Source organism: Mustela nivalis, assembly GCF_964662115.1.
Source record: "Mustela nivalis genome assembly, chromosome: 16".
Classification (NCBI taxonomy): Eukaryota; Metazoa; Chordata; class Mammalia; order Carnivora; family Mustelidae; genus Mustela; species Mustela nivalis.
Window position 1 is genome coordinate 54,017,930 of NC_139035.1, and position 20,571 is coordinate 54,038,500.

At 38.0% G+C, this 20,571-nt stretch overlaps 1 protein-coding gene across 1 annotated transcript in view; it reads right to left on the reverse strand.

The window, feature by feature from the left end:
- The window catches only part of USH2A (usherin), a gene marked incomplete at its 5' end in the record, with an annotated part of 618,561 nt that overhangs the window by 206,301 nt on the left and 391,689 nt on the right, over positions 1-20,571 (reverse strand). Inside the window, 3 exons of the mRNA XM_082703057.1 lie at positions 6,507-6,670; positions 17,454-17,576; positions 18,488-18,822. Of these exons, the coding sequence (XP_082559183.1) occupies positions 6,507-6,670; positions 17,454-17,576; positions 18,488-18,822 (622 nt within the window). The remainder of the gene's footprint in view (positions 1-6,506; positions 6,671-17,453; positions 17,577-18,487; positions 18,823-20,571) is intronic.

Here is a 20,571-nt window from a genome sequence, read left to right on the forward strand (position 1 = left end):
TAATGAGAATATATCCAAACACAGACATATCATGGAACATTCTAACACTTCAAAGGTAAGCTAAACATTAGAAGATTATCTACAGAGGAGAAAAAGTCAGGCGAGTTTCAGACTTCTCATCCAGAACATCAAATATTGTGAGACAATGGAACAATTTCATCAGGTTTTGAGGGAAAACATTTTGATACAAGAATTTCATACACATATAAGTAATTATTTATGTGAAAACGCAAAAAAAAGACTTTCTTATTCAGGACAAAAGTTTAAATATATATATATATGTATATATACATATTTATATATACATACATACATATATATATAAGAGTAATTATTTAACTTCAATGGTAAAATTTTCCCAATAATGTTATCCAGAAGATAAAAAGGGTGAATCAAGATCCAGAATTCAAGACTGGGAAAGTTTTAGAATTGATAATAAAAATAAAAACTATTTAGAGAAAATGATTATGTAAAAATAATTATATAATAATTTATAACGAACATTGAAAATGGCAGGTAAGAAGGTCAAGGAAAGTAACAGTACCCTGAATTCATACATAAAACAGGAAGTCATGAAAAAAAAGGGAAAGATAGCACTAACCCACCAATAGTATTAATAGGACAAGTAGCATTTAATTTTAGAAATCACTATAGAAGATAAAGTTAGCATTCACCAACACCCATGTCTTTTCTCTTTTTGTCAAATAGCCAGAATATATTTTCTGGGCTTCTTACATCTTTGTGCTCTTTTTAGAGCAACTGGCCATTTCCAATTGTCTTTTGTTTTCCCACCTGGAGGACTTGAAGGCCCAAGGGAATGGTGGATCTACTAGATGGAAGGTGCCAAGGTCCTTAAGCCATCCCAGAGAGTTTAGAAGGGGTAAGGAAGAGTTATAGAAATCTCAGATTTATGGTTTTGGTTTCTGGGTGGATCTCATTACATAAAATAGAAACCATAGGAGTAAAAAAAAAAAAAAAAAAAACATAGGAGTAATTATGGGATGGACACTTGTTCCACTTGAGACTTCTTGAATTTGAAGTGTTTTTCTGGCCACCAGGTGGACTTAGACATCAAAGTGCAAATATCTGAGCTAGAGATACATGATTTGGAGCTGTTCATGCTAGCACGTGTTTGAAACAACAAAAAACATTTGTTAAATTTGTTCAGATATTCTAATCCTATGATGTGCAATCCATATTTTCTAGATCATATAAATTTATCTGAGTACAGGTATTCCTCTAACTGTAGTGTATCAATCAGGCCACCTCAGTGAGTTGAAGACGGTTATAAACTTTGGACATAACTTTTGCTATTAGATGACATTTTGGGTGATCTTAGCTGTAACAGCTGGTCAGAAATGTGATCTTAGCTGTAACAGTTCTCAAATATACAAGAGTTTCCTCTCCTTTGTAATAGATTCCCAAGTAATTTAAAACGGTTGTTAGGTGAGCTAGCTGAAAGTCCTCTTGCTAAAGCACTTAGGTAATGCTCCTCACACGCTGTTGGATTATTTTTAGAGATTACTATTAAAGATTTTATTTATTTATTTATTTGACATTATTTGACACAGAGAGAGAACACACAAGCAGGGGGAGCAGCAAGCAGGGGGAGAAGTTCTTCCCACTGAGCAAGGAGCCCAACGTGGGGCCCGATCCCAGGATCATGGGGTCATGACCTAAGCCACAGGCAGACACTTAACCACGTGAGTGACAGAGGCACCCCTACAGATTACTATTAATGTCAATTACATCCTCTAGATTTTTAGCATCTACATTAGGGTCAGCCAATGATGGTCCATGGGCAAAATCTGGCCTCTAGGTCAAATGTGAACTGCCACCTGGTTATAATAATCTACTAGCTAAGCATGGTTTTTACATTTTTTAAATGGCTGGGGAAAAAAGATCAAAAGAATAGTATTTTGTGACATGTGAAAATTATATGAAAATTTTATCTCAGTGTCCATAATAAACTGTTCCTGGAACACAGCTATGCTTGTGTAGGTGTCATCTATTGCTGTGTTTGTGCTACAATGGCAAAGTTAAGCAGTTGCCACATAGACTATATATAGCACACAAAGCCTGAAGTATTTACTATCTGGCTTTTTACAAAAACATCTGTGGCCTGATCTAGAGCAATTACAGCAAACCATTCCATTCAATAGGTGTCCAGATTTGTCTAGGATTGACTTCTTTAGACACATCTCTCGTTAGCAGGCTCCTTGGGAGGAGGTAATTTTGTTCAAATGTAAAAACTTGGAAGGATCCCATTAAGATTATTTTATAATAGAAGTGTATCTTGCTCATAGATTCTCAAATCAGTGTTCAATTTCCCAAGTTCAACATGCAGAGCTTTGTGTCATTAACCAAATACTTCCTGGAAAATGTGAGGAACCAAAACTACTTCTTGTGGGGCACCTGGCTGGCTCAGTCAGTATAGCATGAGACTCTTGATCTCTGGGTTGTGAATTCGAGTCCTACCTTGAGGGTAGAGTTAAAAAAAAAGTTTTTTTTAAATCAAATTACTTCCTTAAAAAATTCGTTACTTGGGGCACCTGGGTGGCTCAGTGGGTTAAGCTGCTGCCTTTGGCTCAGGTCATGATCTCAGGATCCTGGGATCGAGCCCTGCATTGGGTTCTCTGCTCCCTGCCGAGCAGAGAGCCCGCTTCCCCCTCTCTCTCTCTGCCTGCCTCTCTGTGTGCTTGTGATCTCTATCTGTCAAATGAATAAATAAAATCTTAAAAAAAAAATTCTTTACTCTGCAAGAGAAAATTGCTTACATAAAGAAGCGACCCAAGCCAGGCTCCTTATCTTTCCCAAAGAGATTTCTCATGCCTTCTATCTGACTTAGGCATCGTCAGAAACAATCACCTGTATTTAGGAAATCCTCCCAGCTACTTAATCTTTCATTGTGTTCCAACTCCCATCAATAGCCTCCGGAGAAAACTGTATTTAAAGGAAATTGTATATGAGATATGTTAATTACTCATCATGCTATATTAAACAATAGAAACAGGATAGATAACTTCTGCTCCTTAAGTGAACTCATATAGGCAAACAGGGACTGAGAGAGTTAACTGAACTGTGGTAACCAAGAGGCACTGATAAAAGTTGACTTAAATAAAACAGATGTTAATTTATATCTCACATAGTAGCCCCCAAATGAGTGAATCAGATGGCATTCTATTTCAACAGCCCAGGTTCCTTCTCTTATGTGGTTTGGCTCTTTAGGGTGTCGTCCATGTCTGCAGAGTTGAAACTGAGAAAACCGCCTTGTCTACATTCTGCCCAGGGAAATTATGAAGAGAGAACAGAAAGGGACATAGCTAATGTTTTGTGCTTATGACGCCCAAAGACATACATCATTTATTTTCACATTTTATTGGTACGAACATAGGCACAAGGCCATGAGTAACTCCAAGGCTGGTAAGTGTGTGTAGTGTCTAGGTTGATGGGTATGGGGAACACCACCTTCAAGGGGGAGGGGGTAGGAAATGATACTATGCAACGGTTGGTGGTTCTACCTTTTAGCCAAGTTAGATCATTACAAAGCGACATCTCCTCTTTGTCTATCTTCAACTCACCATAGAAAACCTTTTATCTGAATGCCATGACCAAATTCTTATTAGAAATGGCTTTCCAATTTTTTTTCTTTTGTAAAACTGCTATTGACAACACTGTTAACATTTTAGAGACACAGTAATACTTTATACTGATACTAAATAATGATATATTAAGTTCCAAACATGTATTATCTCATTTCATCCCTATCACAACATTTTAAAGATACTGGATGAGGAAACCAGGGTTCAGTGAGGTTAAGTGGCTTGCTTTAGTCATAGCGCTAAAAAAACACTGGGACTGGGATCCAAACTCAAGTTTCCCTGATTCCAAAGTTTATTTTTTAAAATCATCCCTTCATAAGGCTTCATAGGAATTTGTAATTTTCCTAGTTAGGAGAATCTGAAAAAGTGAGAATAGATGGAATCACCCACAGGAGAACTGGAGTGTGAAAAAAATTTCACCCAATCATTTGATTTTTCAAATCAATCCCAAATCATCATCTTTATGCAAAATCCTCTAATTGTTAAATGTTGTAAAAATGTTACTTAAGAAAAATACTATAGGCAAGACAGCGTAGGGTGGATGGGGAAGTAAATGTGGTCTGTGTGCTGCCAGTTTGCTATATGAACCCTAAAAAGGAACTGAAGAAATGTGGGGATGCTTTTACCTCATGTGAGACCACACAGTGAAGCAAACATTCAAAATGAGTCCTTCTAAAATGCTCAATAACATTCCCGTTAATCTGTGGTTAGTAAAAATTTACCAGAAATACGCAGCTATCAGAATGGTGTATCCATGGAGAGGTCACAGTTAAGACAGAATATGGTTTTTCAAAAATACATTTTTATGTTTTTTTGAAAGGCAATCTTTAATAAGTAAATATTTATAAATGTATCCAATTGATTTTCATCCTATAGTTTTGTGCCTTTTAGCATATTCAACAATGTGCCAAACGTATCCAGGAAACCAAGGAAACAACTTAAATTAAAATTGCAAAAAAGAGGTGGCCCTATCACAGAGGAGTGACTAGTTAATTTACTTAGGCTAGCAGGTTGCACGAAGGAAGAAAATGATAATGCAACAAGCTTTGGGAGAGCTGACCCTCTTCTGAGAGTTAACCTTTGTGCTCACAAATAGTTATCTGAAATATTTCTAAGGTATGAATGGAAATAACAGCAGATTGCATTACCTACATCCCGAAGGTCAGAGGTTCAGATTACCAAGGTAATGAAACTTCAGCGAGCTGCTGCAGATCTATTAGGTTTGTCAGTTTTTATAAGCACGCTTACTTCAGGCATGCAATTATAACGTAAAGGACCCATACTGGCAAAAATTCAGCAGCTGGATGTTAGCAGCAGTATTCAAATGTCAGATGAGGGGGAGGATATCCACCTTTATGAGCAGGCTTTTAAGATGAGTCAGGTGGTGAGGGTAAAGTAGGGAGGAAGAGGGAGAGATGAATGCAAATATATCAGACATAAAAATCCATCTCCAGATAAAAACTTTGTATTTTTCCCAGAGGTGTCTCAGAGGGTAATCATAAGCATCAATTAATTTCCATTCTTCCATTTAAATGGCTTAAGAGATCCCAACAGAGGTGACACAGATTATTAGAAACCAGCAACTTTATAAAAACCCTAGGGTGATAGTCTTCTGTAAAAATGGGTTATTTAGTGGCAATGTAGATCAACAGAGCAGGTACAGATTTTAATTTACTGTTAATGTCACCTAATCCTGGTTTTAATTTACAACTGATAAAATATAACATGGAGGCAAATCCACTCAGACTTTCGAAATGGAACAGGAAGCATGTCTTAGGCTGGCACAAAACTCAAAGGTTGAATGAAAATCACATGATTACTATTCCCTAGTCATCCCAGGCCAAGAGTAGTTTTATAGCTATGCAGACTCTAACCATAGATGGTTACCCTAGCAGGTACAGTTCTCTTTCATGAGACAAACATTTCACTTGGGGATTTGTGAATCAGATGTTTCTTGATATGTGGTACTATTCTAGTAAGTTTTGATTCAACTACTTGCCAGATCTCAAGTGGTATTTCTAAGAATGATTGCAACACCTATTTCCATGATAAATTCATTGCTGTTTTTTTTTTAAGATTTTATTTATTTATTTGGCAGAGAGAGAAATCACAACTAGGCAGAGAGGCAGGCAGAGAGAGAGGGGGGGAAGCAGGCTCCCCGCCGAGCAGAGAGCCCAACGTGGTGCTCGATCCCAGGACCCTGAGATCATGACCTGTGCTGAAGGCAGAGGCTCAACCCACTGAACCACCCAGGGGCCCCTCATTGCTGTTTTCTAATGGTGATAACGGATCACTACAAATTAACAGGTCTGCTGTTAAACGCTATTCTGCAGACCAACAAGATCTGAAATTTCAGTATTTGTGTTTCTAAAATTGGAGGAGCAGATTAGATCCATCTGTAAGCTCTTCTAACTGCCCATAAAGGTGTGCTTTGAATAGGGTCAGGGCGAGGCCCCTGCATTATTGAAGCAAGCCCAGTGGTGATGTCCAGGTTCCATTTTCCTTTGTGAAGTTGGAATTCTGTCTACAACCAGCGCTGAAGATGATTCACTCGGAAAAATCCCTCATATGACTGCAATCCTGTCAATGGTTCTTGCTAATAAGTACTGAGTTACAAAATGGGGGGCAGAGCTTTCTGTGCACAGTATTGCATTCTAGCAAATTAACACACGGACATTGCTATCACGACTGGTTGGTGTGACAGAAATTACTTTCCCGACCAAAAGGAATGGAAGAGGACGAGAAGGCCCAAGAAGGATGTCAAAGTAGGGAGACAGAGTCTGGCTCTGAAGAGTATCACAAGCATCTCAGATTTTTGTTGTTTTTATTTTTTAATGCGTCCAATTGAAATTCATGTTGGTATAATACGTTAAGGGGAACTAAAGACATGAGACGCTAACTTACTTGGTTTAGCCCATGTCACATCTATGGCAGTGTGGTTAAGAACGGTCGCAGTGAGGTTGGTGCCCCTCTTTGGAAGACCAGCTAATGTTGTCACGGTAGCTTCTTGGCTCGGTGTAAAACCCACGCTGTTGTGTACAAACACCTTATACTCGTACGTCGTAAACCTGAAAGGTCATTTTTCAAAAAGTCATTACATATTTCTCTTTTAAGGAAAACAAAACACACACATTGCTTTTTTCTTACAAAATACAGTATTCCCCAAATGTACAACATGCTGTTTCCCCCACAAAAGGGAATTATCTTCTTTTTCCTCCCTCCACAAAAAACATGCCACTATCTTTGTAGCTCTGGAGCCTTCACCACAGTGTCAGGGAAAATATTTTATTAGGAATGCTAAAGCAAATAACCACTCTTTAAAACAAATGTGGTTTATCGTTCTCTCACTCTTACTGTTTTCGGAAGTGGTGAGGATTACAGCTCAATTCAAGATGCAATTACAAACCTGGCAACAGGCCAGCGTTCTATCTGAATTTGATCCAGACAGTTTTATGCTCTTCTTTTGGGAAACTCATCCATTTTCAAATATCAGAATCCCTCATCACCATTTTCTTCCTACACCTATCCTTCCCTCCCATAATCTCATTGGAAGACTGATAAACCCCTAAATTAAATCGTAACTGTGACCAAAGGGTACAACATTCTCCCGCCGAGAGTTTTGCTACAGTGAGCTACATTTTGCTATCGTGTGAACATATTTACTTGAGTCAATACAGTGGAAACTGAGTATTGTTTTGCAGAAGGAGAAAACTGGACATGGGGATGTGAGATGATGAGAACTTCCCAAGTCACGTATTAAATCAATGATAAAGTAAAGCCATCATTTTTTTTTTTTAAGTCTTTTTTGGCTCTTTCAGGCAGAAGACTGTCATGCTTTCTTCATTTGGTTCAAAACCACCCACATAGGAAAATGCTATTTATAGACACAGTCAGGCTTTGCGTGGACAATGGCTTAGACCATGAAATTTGCTTCAACATGTTACACAGCACATCACTATCCCCGGGGTCATCCAGTACGCAGGGCATATGCTGGCCTTAGATCATCATCACCTTTTTTGGGTTTATGATGTCATCCCAGACACCCTGCATCCAATGCAGGGCCCATGGAATGTGTTTCAGTAAGTCACAACTTATCAGGCTTGACAAAGAGGGGATGCCATTTATAGGGTTGTGTCAAATAATTCTGCCAGGATTCTCACAGCATTTTGCTGCCACCTATATTGAAGTCTGCTTCTACTGCTTGTTGAAGTCATCTTATTTTTCACTCATGGTCCAAAGATATTTTTGCAGGGCTGTGACTCAGCCACATATAAGGTGTCGGTCTGTTGTAGTGATGGGTAAGGACAGTGATTTCTTTGAGGCTATTTACCTATTTCCCCCAAATAAGTACTAGCATCAAATTTTCTACATTTGTTTGCTTTACCCTTTCTTCTTGTGACTTATTTTCTTTCTTTTTTTTCCTGCTTTGTATGATGTAATGGGTTGAATTCTGTGCTCCCAACCCCCAACCAGTATGTTTAAGTTCCAACCCCTGGTACCTGTGAATGTGAACTTATTTGGAGATAGGGATTTTGCAGACACAGTCAAGTCGAGGTCATACTAGGTTCAGGAAAGCCCAAAATGCAATGGACTGATGTCTTTATAAAAACAGAGGAAAATTTTGATACAGATACAGACACACACAGGGAGAAGATGGCCTTGTGAAGATGGGCAGACATTGAAGTTATACAGTCACGAGCCAAGGAACAACTTGGAACACATCATAAGTTGGAACAGGCAAGAAACAATTTTTCTCCAGACACTGAAGGAAGCATGACCCTGACAACAACTTAATTTTGGACTTTTAGCCTCCAGAAGTGCAAAACAATAAACTTCTATTGTTTTTTGTCACCCAGTTCATTTCTAGCAGCTAGAAGAAACTACCACAAATGTTTTTCGGCAAGTGCCAAATAGTCAACATGAGCAAGACAGCTGAAAGATAATAATAGCATTTACTTAGTAGTTAGTATGTTTCAGGGATTTTCCACATGGGTTAACTCACTCGTTCCTCACAATTACCCTATGAGAACAACTATTTTAGAAAAGGAGGAGACTAAGGCTCAAAGAGTTAAATAACTTGTCCAAGTTGTCAAGCTGGTAAGTGGAACAGCAGAGATTCAAACCCAGACAGTCCAATTCTAGAGCTCGCTCTTTTAACCACGATGCAATGCTCCCATCATAATAATGATGGCAATAATAATAATCATCATCATAAGGATAATCTGATGTGTCAGTACTTGGATGATGTCCTATCACTGGGGCTTGACCTTTGAGTTATTTTACTAGCACTGGACATGGATTTTTGCTTATATATCCAGTCTCACCAAGTTTCCTCTGTAACCACTAGTATAAATTTGAAAGATGGTGAGTTGGGGGTAAGAGGTAGCGAGTCTGTGACAACAGAGTAAGACAAAAGCTAATGGCTCACTTGGGAATTGAACCAGCGACCTTGGCTTCATTAGCTTTCTCCTGGAGTGAAATACTTTTAATTGTGTTTTACTTCATGAAATGGCTTAACACAAATTTAGCTAGAGTCTGGATGCCTAATCTTCTCTCTTACAACAGTTGAATCTTTCTTTCACATGTCTATGCTATTATACATTTAGTAATCTTGCTGGCTTTAAAGTGATACCATTTGTGTGGTTCTTTTCTGCAAATGGAATTAACATCACTGACTAAATGATACATTGTAAACAACTTCTGTAGGGATTTTAGGCTATTCCATCATAAATTGGCTGTGCTGAAATATACAATTTATACATGCACAGAAGAAATTGAGGTCATATAGATAACTGGAGTGTCCATTTCCAAAGTAATATTAAAATTTTTGAGTGATACATGGGTGTAGAATATTTCCACTTCAAATAATAAAATACCTGCTACATTTTACAGATAAGAAAACTGAGACCCTAAGAAGGTAAAAGGATTTGCCTAAGGCTCTACGACTAGTTAAGATGACTAAACAAGCCTCTAGTCTCATTTCTAATCTTAAATTCTTTCCATTATTCATCATTTTATTTAATTGGGAAATCAATAGGCATTTGACTTGATGTCATGCATCTGTCTTTTGCATTTTCTTTAACTTCCAATTGGTTAACTTTTTAAGGATATAGAATCTTGAATTCTCTTCTATAAAATACAAAAATACATCATTTTCATTGCATCCCAAACCTAATCTTTATGTTATCCAGTGTATATACTTATGACTATATGTCTCAGTTTGTATTTTGCTACTTCATGTCAAAAAAGAATACACGTATTAGTGTACTTAAAGTGGTTTTTTTTTTTCTGTCCACTTGAGGTAAGCTCATTTTTGGATGGACTGAGGTTGATTATTGACATCAAATGTGACATTCCATTTAGTTAATAATAAAAGGATACTTTTAAAAGAAAAATTCTAGACTCATTGATATCATATCCTCATGCAAAACTTAGGTATATCAAACCAATTTCTTCTCTAAATACTAATTGTGTGTCATAAGACCGTCTTCAAAAAGTACCATTTTAGGGACGCCTGGGTGGCTCAGTTAGTTAAGCAGCTGCCTTTGGCTCAGGTCATGATCCCAGCGTCCTGGGATCAAGTCCCACATCGGGCTCCTTGCTCCGCAGGGAGCCTGCTTCTCCCTCTGACTCTGCCTTCCACTCTGTCTGCCTGTGCTCGCTCTCGCTCGCTCTCTCTCTGACAAATAAATAAATAAAAATCTTTAAAAAAAAAAAAGTACCATTTTAAACTCTGTAAGAAACAGCTTTTGAAATCTGCAAAGTGAATGTACACTTCATATAGGGTCTATTCTTTACTCAGTAATACCTAGTGTTTGAGGTCCATTTAGGAATACTGGGTTATTACAACGCTTATTCTCTAAATTATTAATTTGTCTGAGACCACCCTCAAGGTCTCCCTTCACCAAAACACAGAAAATGGAAATTTTTGTTGTGTTATAAGAAATGATTATGGTATTTTTCCTTGTAAAATATAATTTATACTAAAAACTTATTTATGGTAATGTACTCATTTCAAGATTCAGTTGTTCCTGCTCAAGTGAATTAGAAAGTTAGGTTCCATTTAGATGTTGAAGTTCTTATAACCCAGGAATCTGTTTATTTACAGAGTAGCAAATTTCATAAATGAATGAATGGATATTTCATAGTTACTAAAGCATTCAGTCTCATAACTCAGGGCATATACAATTTGGTAAACTAGTATCAAAAAAATCTACCTGTCCAACAAAGAAGTCCTACTAAGATTTAGCAAGATGTTTCTTTTATACATTATACTGTTTCTCATGTTGCTACATCATTTCATTCATTCATTCACTCATTCATTCATTCGTTCATTCATTTAAGAATATTTGTTGAACATTAACAACATTCTAGATGCTAAACATAACGAACAGGATATCTGTTCCACTGGAGAACATACCTATTTACAGAAATATGTTTTTAAATGAGAACTCCTAAAATATGGGTTCATTTATTCCCTTTTCTTCCAACATGGTTCAGATAGAGCATCTAGCTGAACCTCATCCAGTCATCCAGTCTTCACGGAGGAGGTAATATTTGGGATAGGTACTGATGACAAGTGGCATTTTGTGCAATGAAGACATTTGTCTAGTGGGAAGCAACATTCCAGGGCAAAACGTGTGAAGGCTTGTATCTTGAAAGGGTCTGATGTGTTTTTGTAACCAATAAAATTCTACAGTGCAGCCACAGAATGCCTCAGGTTATTTTCATCAGAATTAAAAATGTGTCAACTTTATTGATGTCCTAACAGAATTCATGTGTCAATATTGTCACCAATATAAATCATGCTTCTGAAAATGCAGGCTACTCACTTGCTTCTTCCACTAACTCTTCTTCATATCTGCCACAGCCCAGCACGTGCTGGAGTGCAGCAGCACACCTGGGAGGATTTGAAAAACCTCAGACAGCATACTGTTCCTTACACGCCCAAATCCTTTGTGGGAATGAACACATAAGCAAGCAAAAATGCAACATTTATTTCTACTACTTAAATCTGCAATATATATATTTATATATATATATATTTCATTGACGGTATCTGCTTGTTCTTTATACCACTTACTTACCATTTCTAAAAATGCTACTGAAGATTTTTTTCTTTTGATATTGAAGAGCAATGCTTATCGCCCTTGAAAGTTTTCATCACACGGTACTTTCCAGATTGCGAGGGCAAGCAGCTGCTGTCATATTATTGTGGCCATTTACAATCATGCTGCCAGAAGGACACACTTAAAATAATTTTGCTGTAATTTCTTTCTTTGCTCTACTATGTCATCACGTTGGAAAAAAATGCAAAGAAACTAGTTTGGGGGGTTTTTTGTTTGTTTTTTGGTTTTGAATAAAACATGAGGGGAAAAAAAAATCTCCTATGACAAAAATGCATTCTTCCACATTTGGAGACTCATTTTTCTTGAGGTAAGGTTTCATACAATGGCACTTGCAAAAGGATAGCTTGAGGTAAGTTTAGAGCAATGAAAAAAAATTCATTGGAGACACTGTGACTCTACTACTTTAATTTAAATGTGAAATAGACACATATTTGCTTATTTTGAATAAGTCTCTTCCTATGAGATGGCACAACAACGTGTATAGAAGTTGGCTTTCATTCTGAGACCTGACTTTTATTCACATTGTGACATTAACAAAGAAAATAAAAGGATCTACTTCATATTAATGGTCATGGAAGAAAAGCCTTCCTTCCACTTCCATTTTTTTTTCTTTTCTTTCCTTTTTCTGCAATTGACACTGTTTACTGAAACCACAGTTCTACAAAAGCGTGAAAAACCCAAATACAAAGCAGTGGCCAGAGCTGCCTGTGAAAAGAACACTCAGGAGAAGAACTGGAAGAGAGGGAAGCCCAGGAGCAAGGCATTAAGAAGAGGTTAGAAGATAAAAGGGTAAGACTGAAGGTCCCAGCAGTCCCTGGCTTCTATAGGCAACATAGGCTACATCCAGGGCGATGGGTGGGGAGAGGGTTTCCTACCTCCCCCTGCCTTCCCTGGGCAGATCCCACCAGGTCTCCTGGAACTGGCCCTGTCTTTCCATATTAGCAAAGCAGCACATGTCATCTGTGTACATTTGATCTTATTGCAAAGGAGGGGAATGAAAGGTCTATTCTTTTAAATATTATCTCCCAGAAACTACATCCTCTTTTAGGGCTTGAAACATTTCATTTTGGAAGGTTTAAAAAAATTAGAATCTATGCCAATAAAATTTAAACTTAGATTTTATGATATATTTAGCTAAAGAATTTAATTTTAAAATACTCAAGTCCAACTATTTTTTGAAAATAAGATGAATATTTAATTTTGAATACTTTCATTTATTTATTTAAAAGATTTATTTACAGGGCACCTGGGTGGCTAAGAAGGTTAAGCATCTGCCTTTGGCTCCTCATCAGTGGGGAGCCTGCTTCTCCCTCTCCCTCTGCAATTCCCTCCACTCGTGCTCTCTTAACTCTATGTCTCTGTCAAATAAATAAATAAAATCTTTTTATTTTTATTTTTTTAAAGATTTTATTTATTAATTTGACAGGCAGAGATCACAAGTAGGCAGAGAGACAGGCAGATTGAGAGGAGGAAGCAGGCTCCCTGCTGAGCAAAGGAGCTCAATCCCAGGACCTTGGGATCAGAACCTGAGCCGGAGGCAGAGGCTTTAACCCACTGAGCCACCCAGGTGCCCCTAAATAAAATCTTTTAAAAAAAGATTTATTTACTTATTTTAGAGGCGGGGTAGAGGGGCCAGGGGAGAGAGAGAATCCTCAAGCAGACTCCCCATTGAGCATGGAGCCAGACGTGGGACTCAAGCCCAGGATCCTGAGATCATGACCCACACTGAAATAAAGAGTCAGGCAATTAACCAACTACACCACCCAGGCACCCTGAATACTTTCATTTAAAGATAAGACAATTAATGCATCCTTGAGGAGTCACATGGAAGTCTCTTTCCAGACTATCATTGCAAAGAAGTACATTTAGAAAAGGAACAGGAGTTGGAACATACCTCCCTTTATAAATTTAATTGCAGCTAAGGTTCTATTATCTACAAGTCAACATCTTCCTTAAAATAGAAAAAATAACTTATTATTTCTTATAACTTGTTCCTCCTGCATCAAATCCAAAACAAAAAAGAGGGCATGCCATCACTGTGTTCTTGGTAGTTTTATCTGATCACTCAGAAAAAAGGCACTGGAAATCATAAGGGTGAACTGATGTTTACAATGAGGAGGTCGCTGCCCCCCATTAAACCTTTCCTGGCTCACCTCAGCTTCAGATGATAACAGCATGTTCACCAGGTTTTCCAAGTGATGAAAATGTCAGGGAACCCAAAGTTATGGTTCCCCCAACAACCATAACTTGACTATTTTGCACAGAATTATTAAGGAAGAAAAGTTAGGAACTGACAAATCATATAAACTTACAGGTACACGGAGTTCATGTCTACATAGAGCAAAAATTCAATAATGAGACAACATAACTGTGTAGCTCAGATAAAATCACCTCTTACCTAAGACAATCATAGGAACAAAACTATTTTTGTTTAAACTAAATTATTTAGATAATTAGCTCAGAATATTCTATTCTGTACATGGAGATAAAATGGGAAAAATAACTACTAGAATGATTTGAACTTCAGAATATCATAATAATTTGTATTAAATTGGTGTGTTCTCTATCTATCATAAACATACAGCTAACCAAAATAGATCATTTGACCAACGAAATTGACTTCAATTTATATTTACACTCACAGATACATTCATAAAGGGATGACCAGTGAATCTTAATTTTACTTTTTATATCAAGAAAAGTGCCATTTTAAAAACAGATTCTAGATATAGCTGTGGTGATATCAGGTCAAGATGGAGAGAGACACCTCAGTGTTCCACTTATTTATGTATATGTAAGATAAGAAAGAAGGAATGATGGAGTCTGAGGAGAATAGGAAATTGCTTGTTCTCTTAAAGGCTTTAGAATTCAATTAGTCCTCCCCACTCCAAAAAATAGCAACCAAACAAATAAGTCCAGAAGACAAAAGCCAAAGGGTAGGGTCATTAAGGAGCTGTGAGACAGGTGGGTAACAAAGTGAGCTGAGAGCTCGGGTCCTCCCCTGTGCAGTCTGAGAGACCCCTCCCTGGCTTACCAGCAGGGGCCGTGAGCCCTAGCTGCTAGCAGTCAAGGTGGGTAATGGCAGCCTCTACTGAGAAAGATCAATTCGTAAAAGAAGAACGGTCACAGCACACAGTGCCCATCAGTGGACTAATTTCCAGTTTCCTCTTAGAGCTGTGAGAGAATCCTCCATGGGCTGAAAGGGACCCTAGACTTTTTTTTTTTTTGGACTTACAAAGGGTAGAGGGCTAGAAAAAAAAGTTCTCATCATATGAAGACTCACACTGTTTATGTTTAATGCATATTGTTGTTGTTTTTTTTTTTTTTTTTACACAAGCTGCTTACATGGGCCATAGTAGTTATTTGAATAAAAAAGATTTTTATTTATTTATTTATTTTTTTGCTAGTCTTAGCAGGAAAAAAAAAAAATCCCTTGGCATTTAGTATTATGAGGCTAGTCAAAATACCACTCAGCATATTTTGTTAGAAGTATACCTCCCTTTTAGAAATAGCTGTCATCCCTATGTTTATGTCACCTTACATTTCAACTTGATTTCTGGGGATTAAACTATATCTCTTTTCTTAGATCTTAGATTTGGACTTCTCATTAAAAATTCTTAGAGGTATCACTAAAATTTCAATAATAAATATTTGGCTTTGGCTTCTCTTTTATAACTTTTCATTTCTTCTACAAAGAAACATTAATTTTCTGAGGTTTATTCTCTTTTTCAAACATCTCATGGCTAAACATCTGATTCAGTAATGTTACATAGTCAAGGTCTGTCTATTTTAGAAATGGTATATTTAAGGCCTTCAGAGTTCACAGATTGTAGAAAGTTACTTTTCTATATGATTGTCCTATGCAGTACTGGTGACCAAGCAGCGAACTGGGATGACAGCAATTAATACAAGGGCGCCTGGGTTGCTCAGTTGGTTAAGCATTTGCCTCTGGCTCAGGTCTTGATCTCAGGGTCCTGGGACTGACCCCCGCTCCACCCTTCCCCCCATGCTCTTTCGCTCTCAAATAAATAAATAAAATCTTAAAAAAAAAAAAAGCAATTAGTACACACATAGCCATGGGGGTGGTATGTTTTCCTGCACTAGACTGTGAGTGAGGTCTCTGAGTCCAAGGGTTATGCTGAATTCATTTTTGTCTTATCCTAGGGCCTTTCAGCAAGAAGAAATTGCTGAATACATGAATTTCTTCAACTGAAGTGGTAATTGTAGAATGGTGTTGGATGAAGTAAATAATTAAAAATAGTGAACAGTCTAGTGGCCATGATAATTTAGGTTGACTTACCCAAAAATGGCAATTTCCTGTGGTTCGCTCTATAGCTTCATCAGATTCATGCTGCCTCCCCACCCCCCAGATCCTTACAATATCTGTAAGTTTTTCCCATCACAATCCTTTAAGAAGGATGGAGATTTTCCCTAGTTCCATCCATCCCCCTAAAGAGAATAACAATACAATTAACATTCCTAAGGCACAGAGAAATGAAATAACCCACCCTTTCCTGAGTTAACATATTCATTCATTTAACAACTATTCCTGGGCCCAGGATGTGCAGATAGTAGTCTAGGGACTGAAGGTTCAGAAGTTATGAAAGCAAAGCCCTGCCTCAGGGTGGATCTGAGGACATAATGGGGTGTCCAGACAAGTCCCCAGGCCAGTACATTACTGACTCTAGTGATATGTGAGGGTGTTGTAAGAATACAGAGGGGCAGCTGAGTCAGACCAAGTGTCAGGGCAGGGAAGGCCACTAGGGAACTTCCTGGCCAGCGTGAGACGGATAAGCTGGTCAGACAAAGAGAGAGGGCAGCGGCGGGGAGAAGCTGAGCCGGGAAGTATGGCACATCACAGGCCCTGGAAGTGCGGGGAACGAGGCTGGGCCAAGCCTCGGTGAGGAAGAGGAGGGAGGCAAGGCCAGAGCTGTACACAGTGGTCAGAGTAGAGCCAGTCAGTAGTGAGTCCAGGAAAATAATAAAGCTTATAGGAAAGTTATTGAAAAACACGTCTGAAAAGCATTCATACAACACTCTTTGTGGGTTTTTGTTTTGTTTTCTGGTGATTTGATTACATTGCTTGGACTCATCAAAGCTGAGAAATGATTCAGTTCCGTCCAATCTCTTCATTTTATCGACCAAGTTAAGCCTGGAGAAGTTACATGACTTGCGTGAAGTCCCAGACCCGTTCTCCAGCGCTGGGTGAAACGCACCCAGGTCAGCGGGCTCTCCCACAAGGTGCTCTTCGCTGACATCCTGTTTGCCTGTCTCCTGGTTCCTTTAAACCCTACGTGGAATTCTTTCAAATCTGAGGTGTGCCAACTAAACAATTTTTTGTGGGTTGGATCAGTGACTTGGAACAATTATTTTCCAGAAGTACTAAGCATTTGGTAAGTGTCCAGTCATTCTCCCCTCCTCCCCCATTTTATGGATGTTCAGTTTTTCCAAATTTCTCTATTAAGTTTTCATGTCTTGCTAGAGCTTAAACATGTACAAGTTTGAATTCAAAAGGCTTATTTTAAGTGTACAGTTAAGATGGCAAACATGAAACATGCTGACTGTTGCAGTTCGATGATTAATGCCACAGATAATCACCCAACATGTTTTATTGCACAACTGATAACATGCGCACACAATGAAGACACAAAGATACTCTGAACTAGTCAACGTGCTCAAGACTAAATGCCAGCGTTTGTTTTTATAGTTTTTGTAATCTCACCTGCTAAGACCCTTATCTTCATAAAACCACTGAGTTCCTGAATAAATATTGTGCCACAGATTTAAATCTTCTGGGGGATTTGATGCAAGTGGTTGCTGGATTTTACGTCTCAGAAGCTCATATCTAAAGCAAAAGACAAGCAGAAACATTGGGATTATCTCAACTAATGTTATTACCAAAACTCAGGTTGTTTCATAGCATGAGTGCCTGGTGTGTGCACATAAACGAAAAGAAAACATCTTAATTTACAATCATGAAGTTTTTTTCCCCCAGATAATCACTGTCTTCTGGCTCAAGTTTCAGGTATTCAATTATTTTGAAACAATCAGCTACATTCACATTTTACTATTATCAGTAAGAATGATAACATTTTAGATTTCTTCTATTTCAGATTTGCCAAAACATTATCACCAGTTTCACACAAAGTGGAAATACAAAATGCTTATAAAGTTAATGGTTTTTTAAGACATCAACCCATCACTGCTTTATAAATAATGATAATATTATCAACTTGCTGCTCTTGGCTGAGTGTCAAGTTGAGGTTGTTAAAAAGCTATTTCAGAATCACACACGTTTCTTTCATCTTATCTATGTCCCTGACCACATTCTTTACAAGTTTCCAGATAATAATACCCTGCCAGAGAATTATTGTGTTAGCTTCAGAATTTTGAGGCATTTTTGTGTAAATGTATCATTCAGAACAGGCATCGAGTTTGTCTAACATATAATAAAAACATATTCTGAAAATCAAGAGAAGGATTACATCAAAAATTGTTAGGGAGCAGTGATTGTTGTTTGAAGGGGTTTTAGAGCTTCACAAAATTATATTTCTATCTCGAACTTCTATGGCTCCATATAAGTCGAGATACACAATATGAAATTGTATTCGAGTTATGAGTGGGGGTATCCAATTAGGAATTAGTTCTACATTCATACGTGAGTAAAAGCCTCCCTTCCTTCCTTCTTTCTTTCCTTCCTTCCTTCCTGGAGATAAGACCATAGCAAAATCCAAATGCACAGTCACTTTCTCTTACCTCAAATTGGGTCCGTTTGGTCTGGATGGTGGCTGCCACGAAATTCCAACATATGACTCACTTAGTGGAACCACCAACAATGGGTTAATGCCCTGAGGTAGGGTTGGGTGGGTGGTAACATGGGTAGGTAAACTCTCTGTGCACCCTCCTAGGTACCCGTTACCTCCTGAGCAAGCCACAATGGTGACTGAGTAATTAGTGAAAGGAATCAGATGAGTAATTACTTGACTTAACACTGAGGGAGTCACATTGGTTATTGTGATACGAGGATCCGGCATGCGGATCTCATAGCTAATCAGGTCTCCATTCTGCATGAGTGGGGGTTTCCAAGTGACCTGAAATAAAAGATAAATTTAGAATCAGTGTGACAACACAGGAACCGAGCAAGTGAAGTTCACAAGACCTAGAATTTTGCCGTGCCTTGTTTTCACTTAAGCCACTTTCTAAATGCCTCCTTTCGACTTAGTCTTTTGCACTAGACAGTAATGAAAGGTTTGGGATCAATTAGCAGTACACCAGGAACTAAATGAAATGCTGTTTCCTGGGTTTGGCTTTTCATCGTGATACTTTCTAGGACTGTCAGACTAATACACACCTTAGTGATTCATCTCCACTGTGGGTGTGCTAAAGAACACAGAGCACACACATGGAGGAAATTCACACATCCACAGGCATCAATGGGGCAGCGGCAGGATTTGACAGTTTTCTTGTTTATAACTCAATTAAATGAAACATCAGAACTCCCCGCTTTGCATTATTGGTATGTACTCTAAATATGTCACTCCTTTTTTTTTTTGGATGGTGATGGTGGAGGAATCAGACTTTGCATTTTCTGAGGATGCACAATTGAGTTTCTGAATCTCACACGTGCATCAAGTAGAAAGTAAAGCAATAGCAAATTCTAGTCTCAGATATACGAGATAAGCCTTGAAAAAGGCAAGCAAAGGATGATCCTGTTTAACTAACACATGGGCCTGAGCATGGGCCAGAAAAAAAGAAACATTTTGTAATGGAATATTACAATGTTTAATATTCCTTTTTTTTTTTTTGGCTAAATTTTTTAAGGCTATAGTGGTAATACGCTCATGCTTTGCGGGTAAAAGAACCCTAGAAAAATGTATATAGGCCATTAAAAAAATCATTTTTTTTACATACTATTTTGGTTTCTCTCTTACCATTGTCTTGCAACGTCCCTTAAAATTTGGAGTATATATTTCATCTCCTAAATAGCCTGTAAGCTTCTGGATGGCAGGGCCCAAATTGTATGCCCATTTAATGCCATGTACACGGAGATAGAATTCAGTAAGTAACTGTACTCACAGCTGATTAGATTATATGTTTTCCCTGAGCATAGTTATTGTAAAAATTTAAAAGACATATTTCCAGAGTAAATATATATTGATAACCACATTTGTAACTCTACACAAAATCAAAGTCAGAAAAAAGTAACAAAAATTAGGATAGAGAAGGACTGACCAACATTTTCTATCTTAAATCAAAGGGAAAAGAGTTTCTTCCAGAAGGATTATCACCTAGGATTTTGAGAGGGCATTCTTACTAATAAGTGGCAACAAAATGGGCTCCCCCCACATGTCAGTTGTCTAGTTGCTTGATGACTGTGTCCTAATTTATAATTAGCAATGACCCAGTATCCAGATTTTACTACATGGCTTGCAGTTGTTAATTTTAAAAACTCCTTGGAGTGGACCACACTATCCTAGGGCGAAAAGAAGGTTTAAATGTGTTCCTTATGAGCATAGCAGATGTGTCTGCATGTAGGGAAGATCAAAGAAACCTAAAGAGCAAAGGTTGTAGAAAAGATACAGGATTCTATTTGTTTTGGAGGTACAATGCTCAGTGGACACACACCAAAAAAGGAGTCAAGGTCAAACTCAGGGCTTCTTGATACTTGTCACGTACATGAAAAATGGAAGGGTTATGATAGCTAAATTCAACCCTACTGATACGTAGAATACCACTTCTTTGCCTCTCAAGCCAGAACATTCCGAGTTCAGGTCAAGGTCTGGCAGCACTTGAAAGAATTAAAACTTAGGAGACAGTCTGTGCAGTTGAGCTAATAGTAA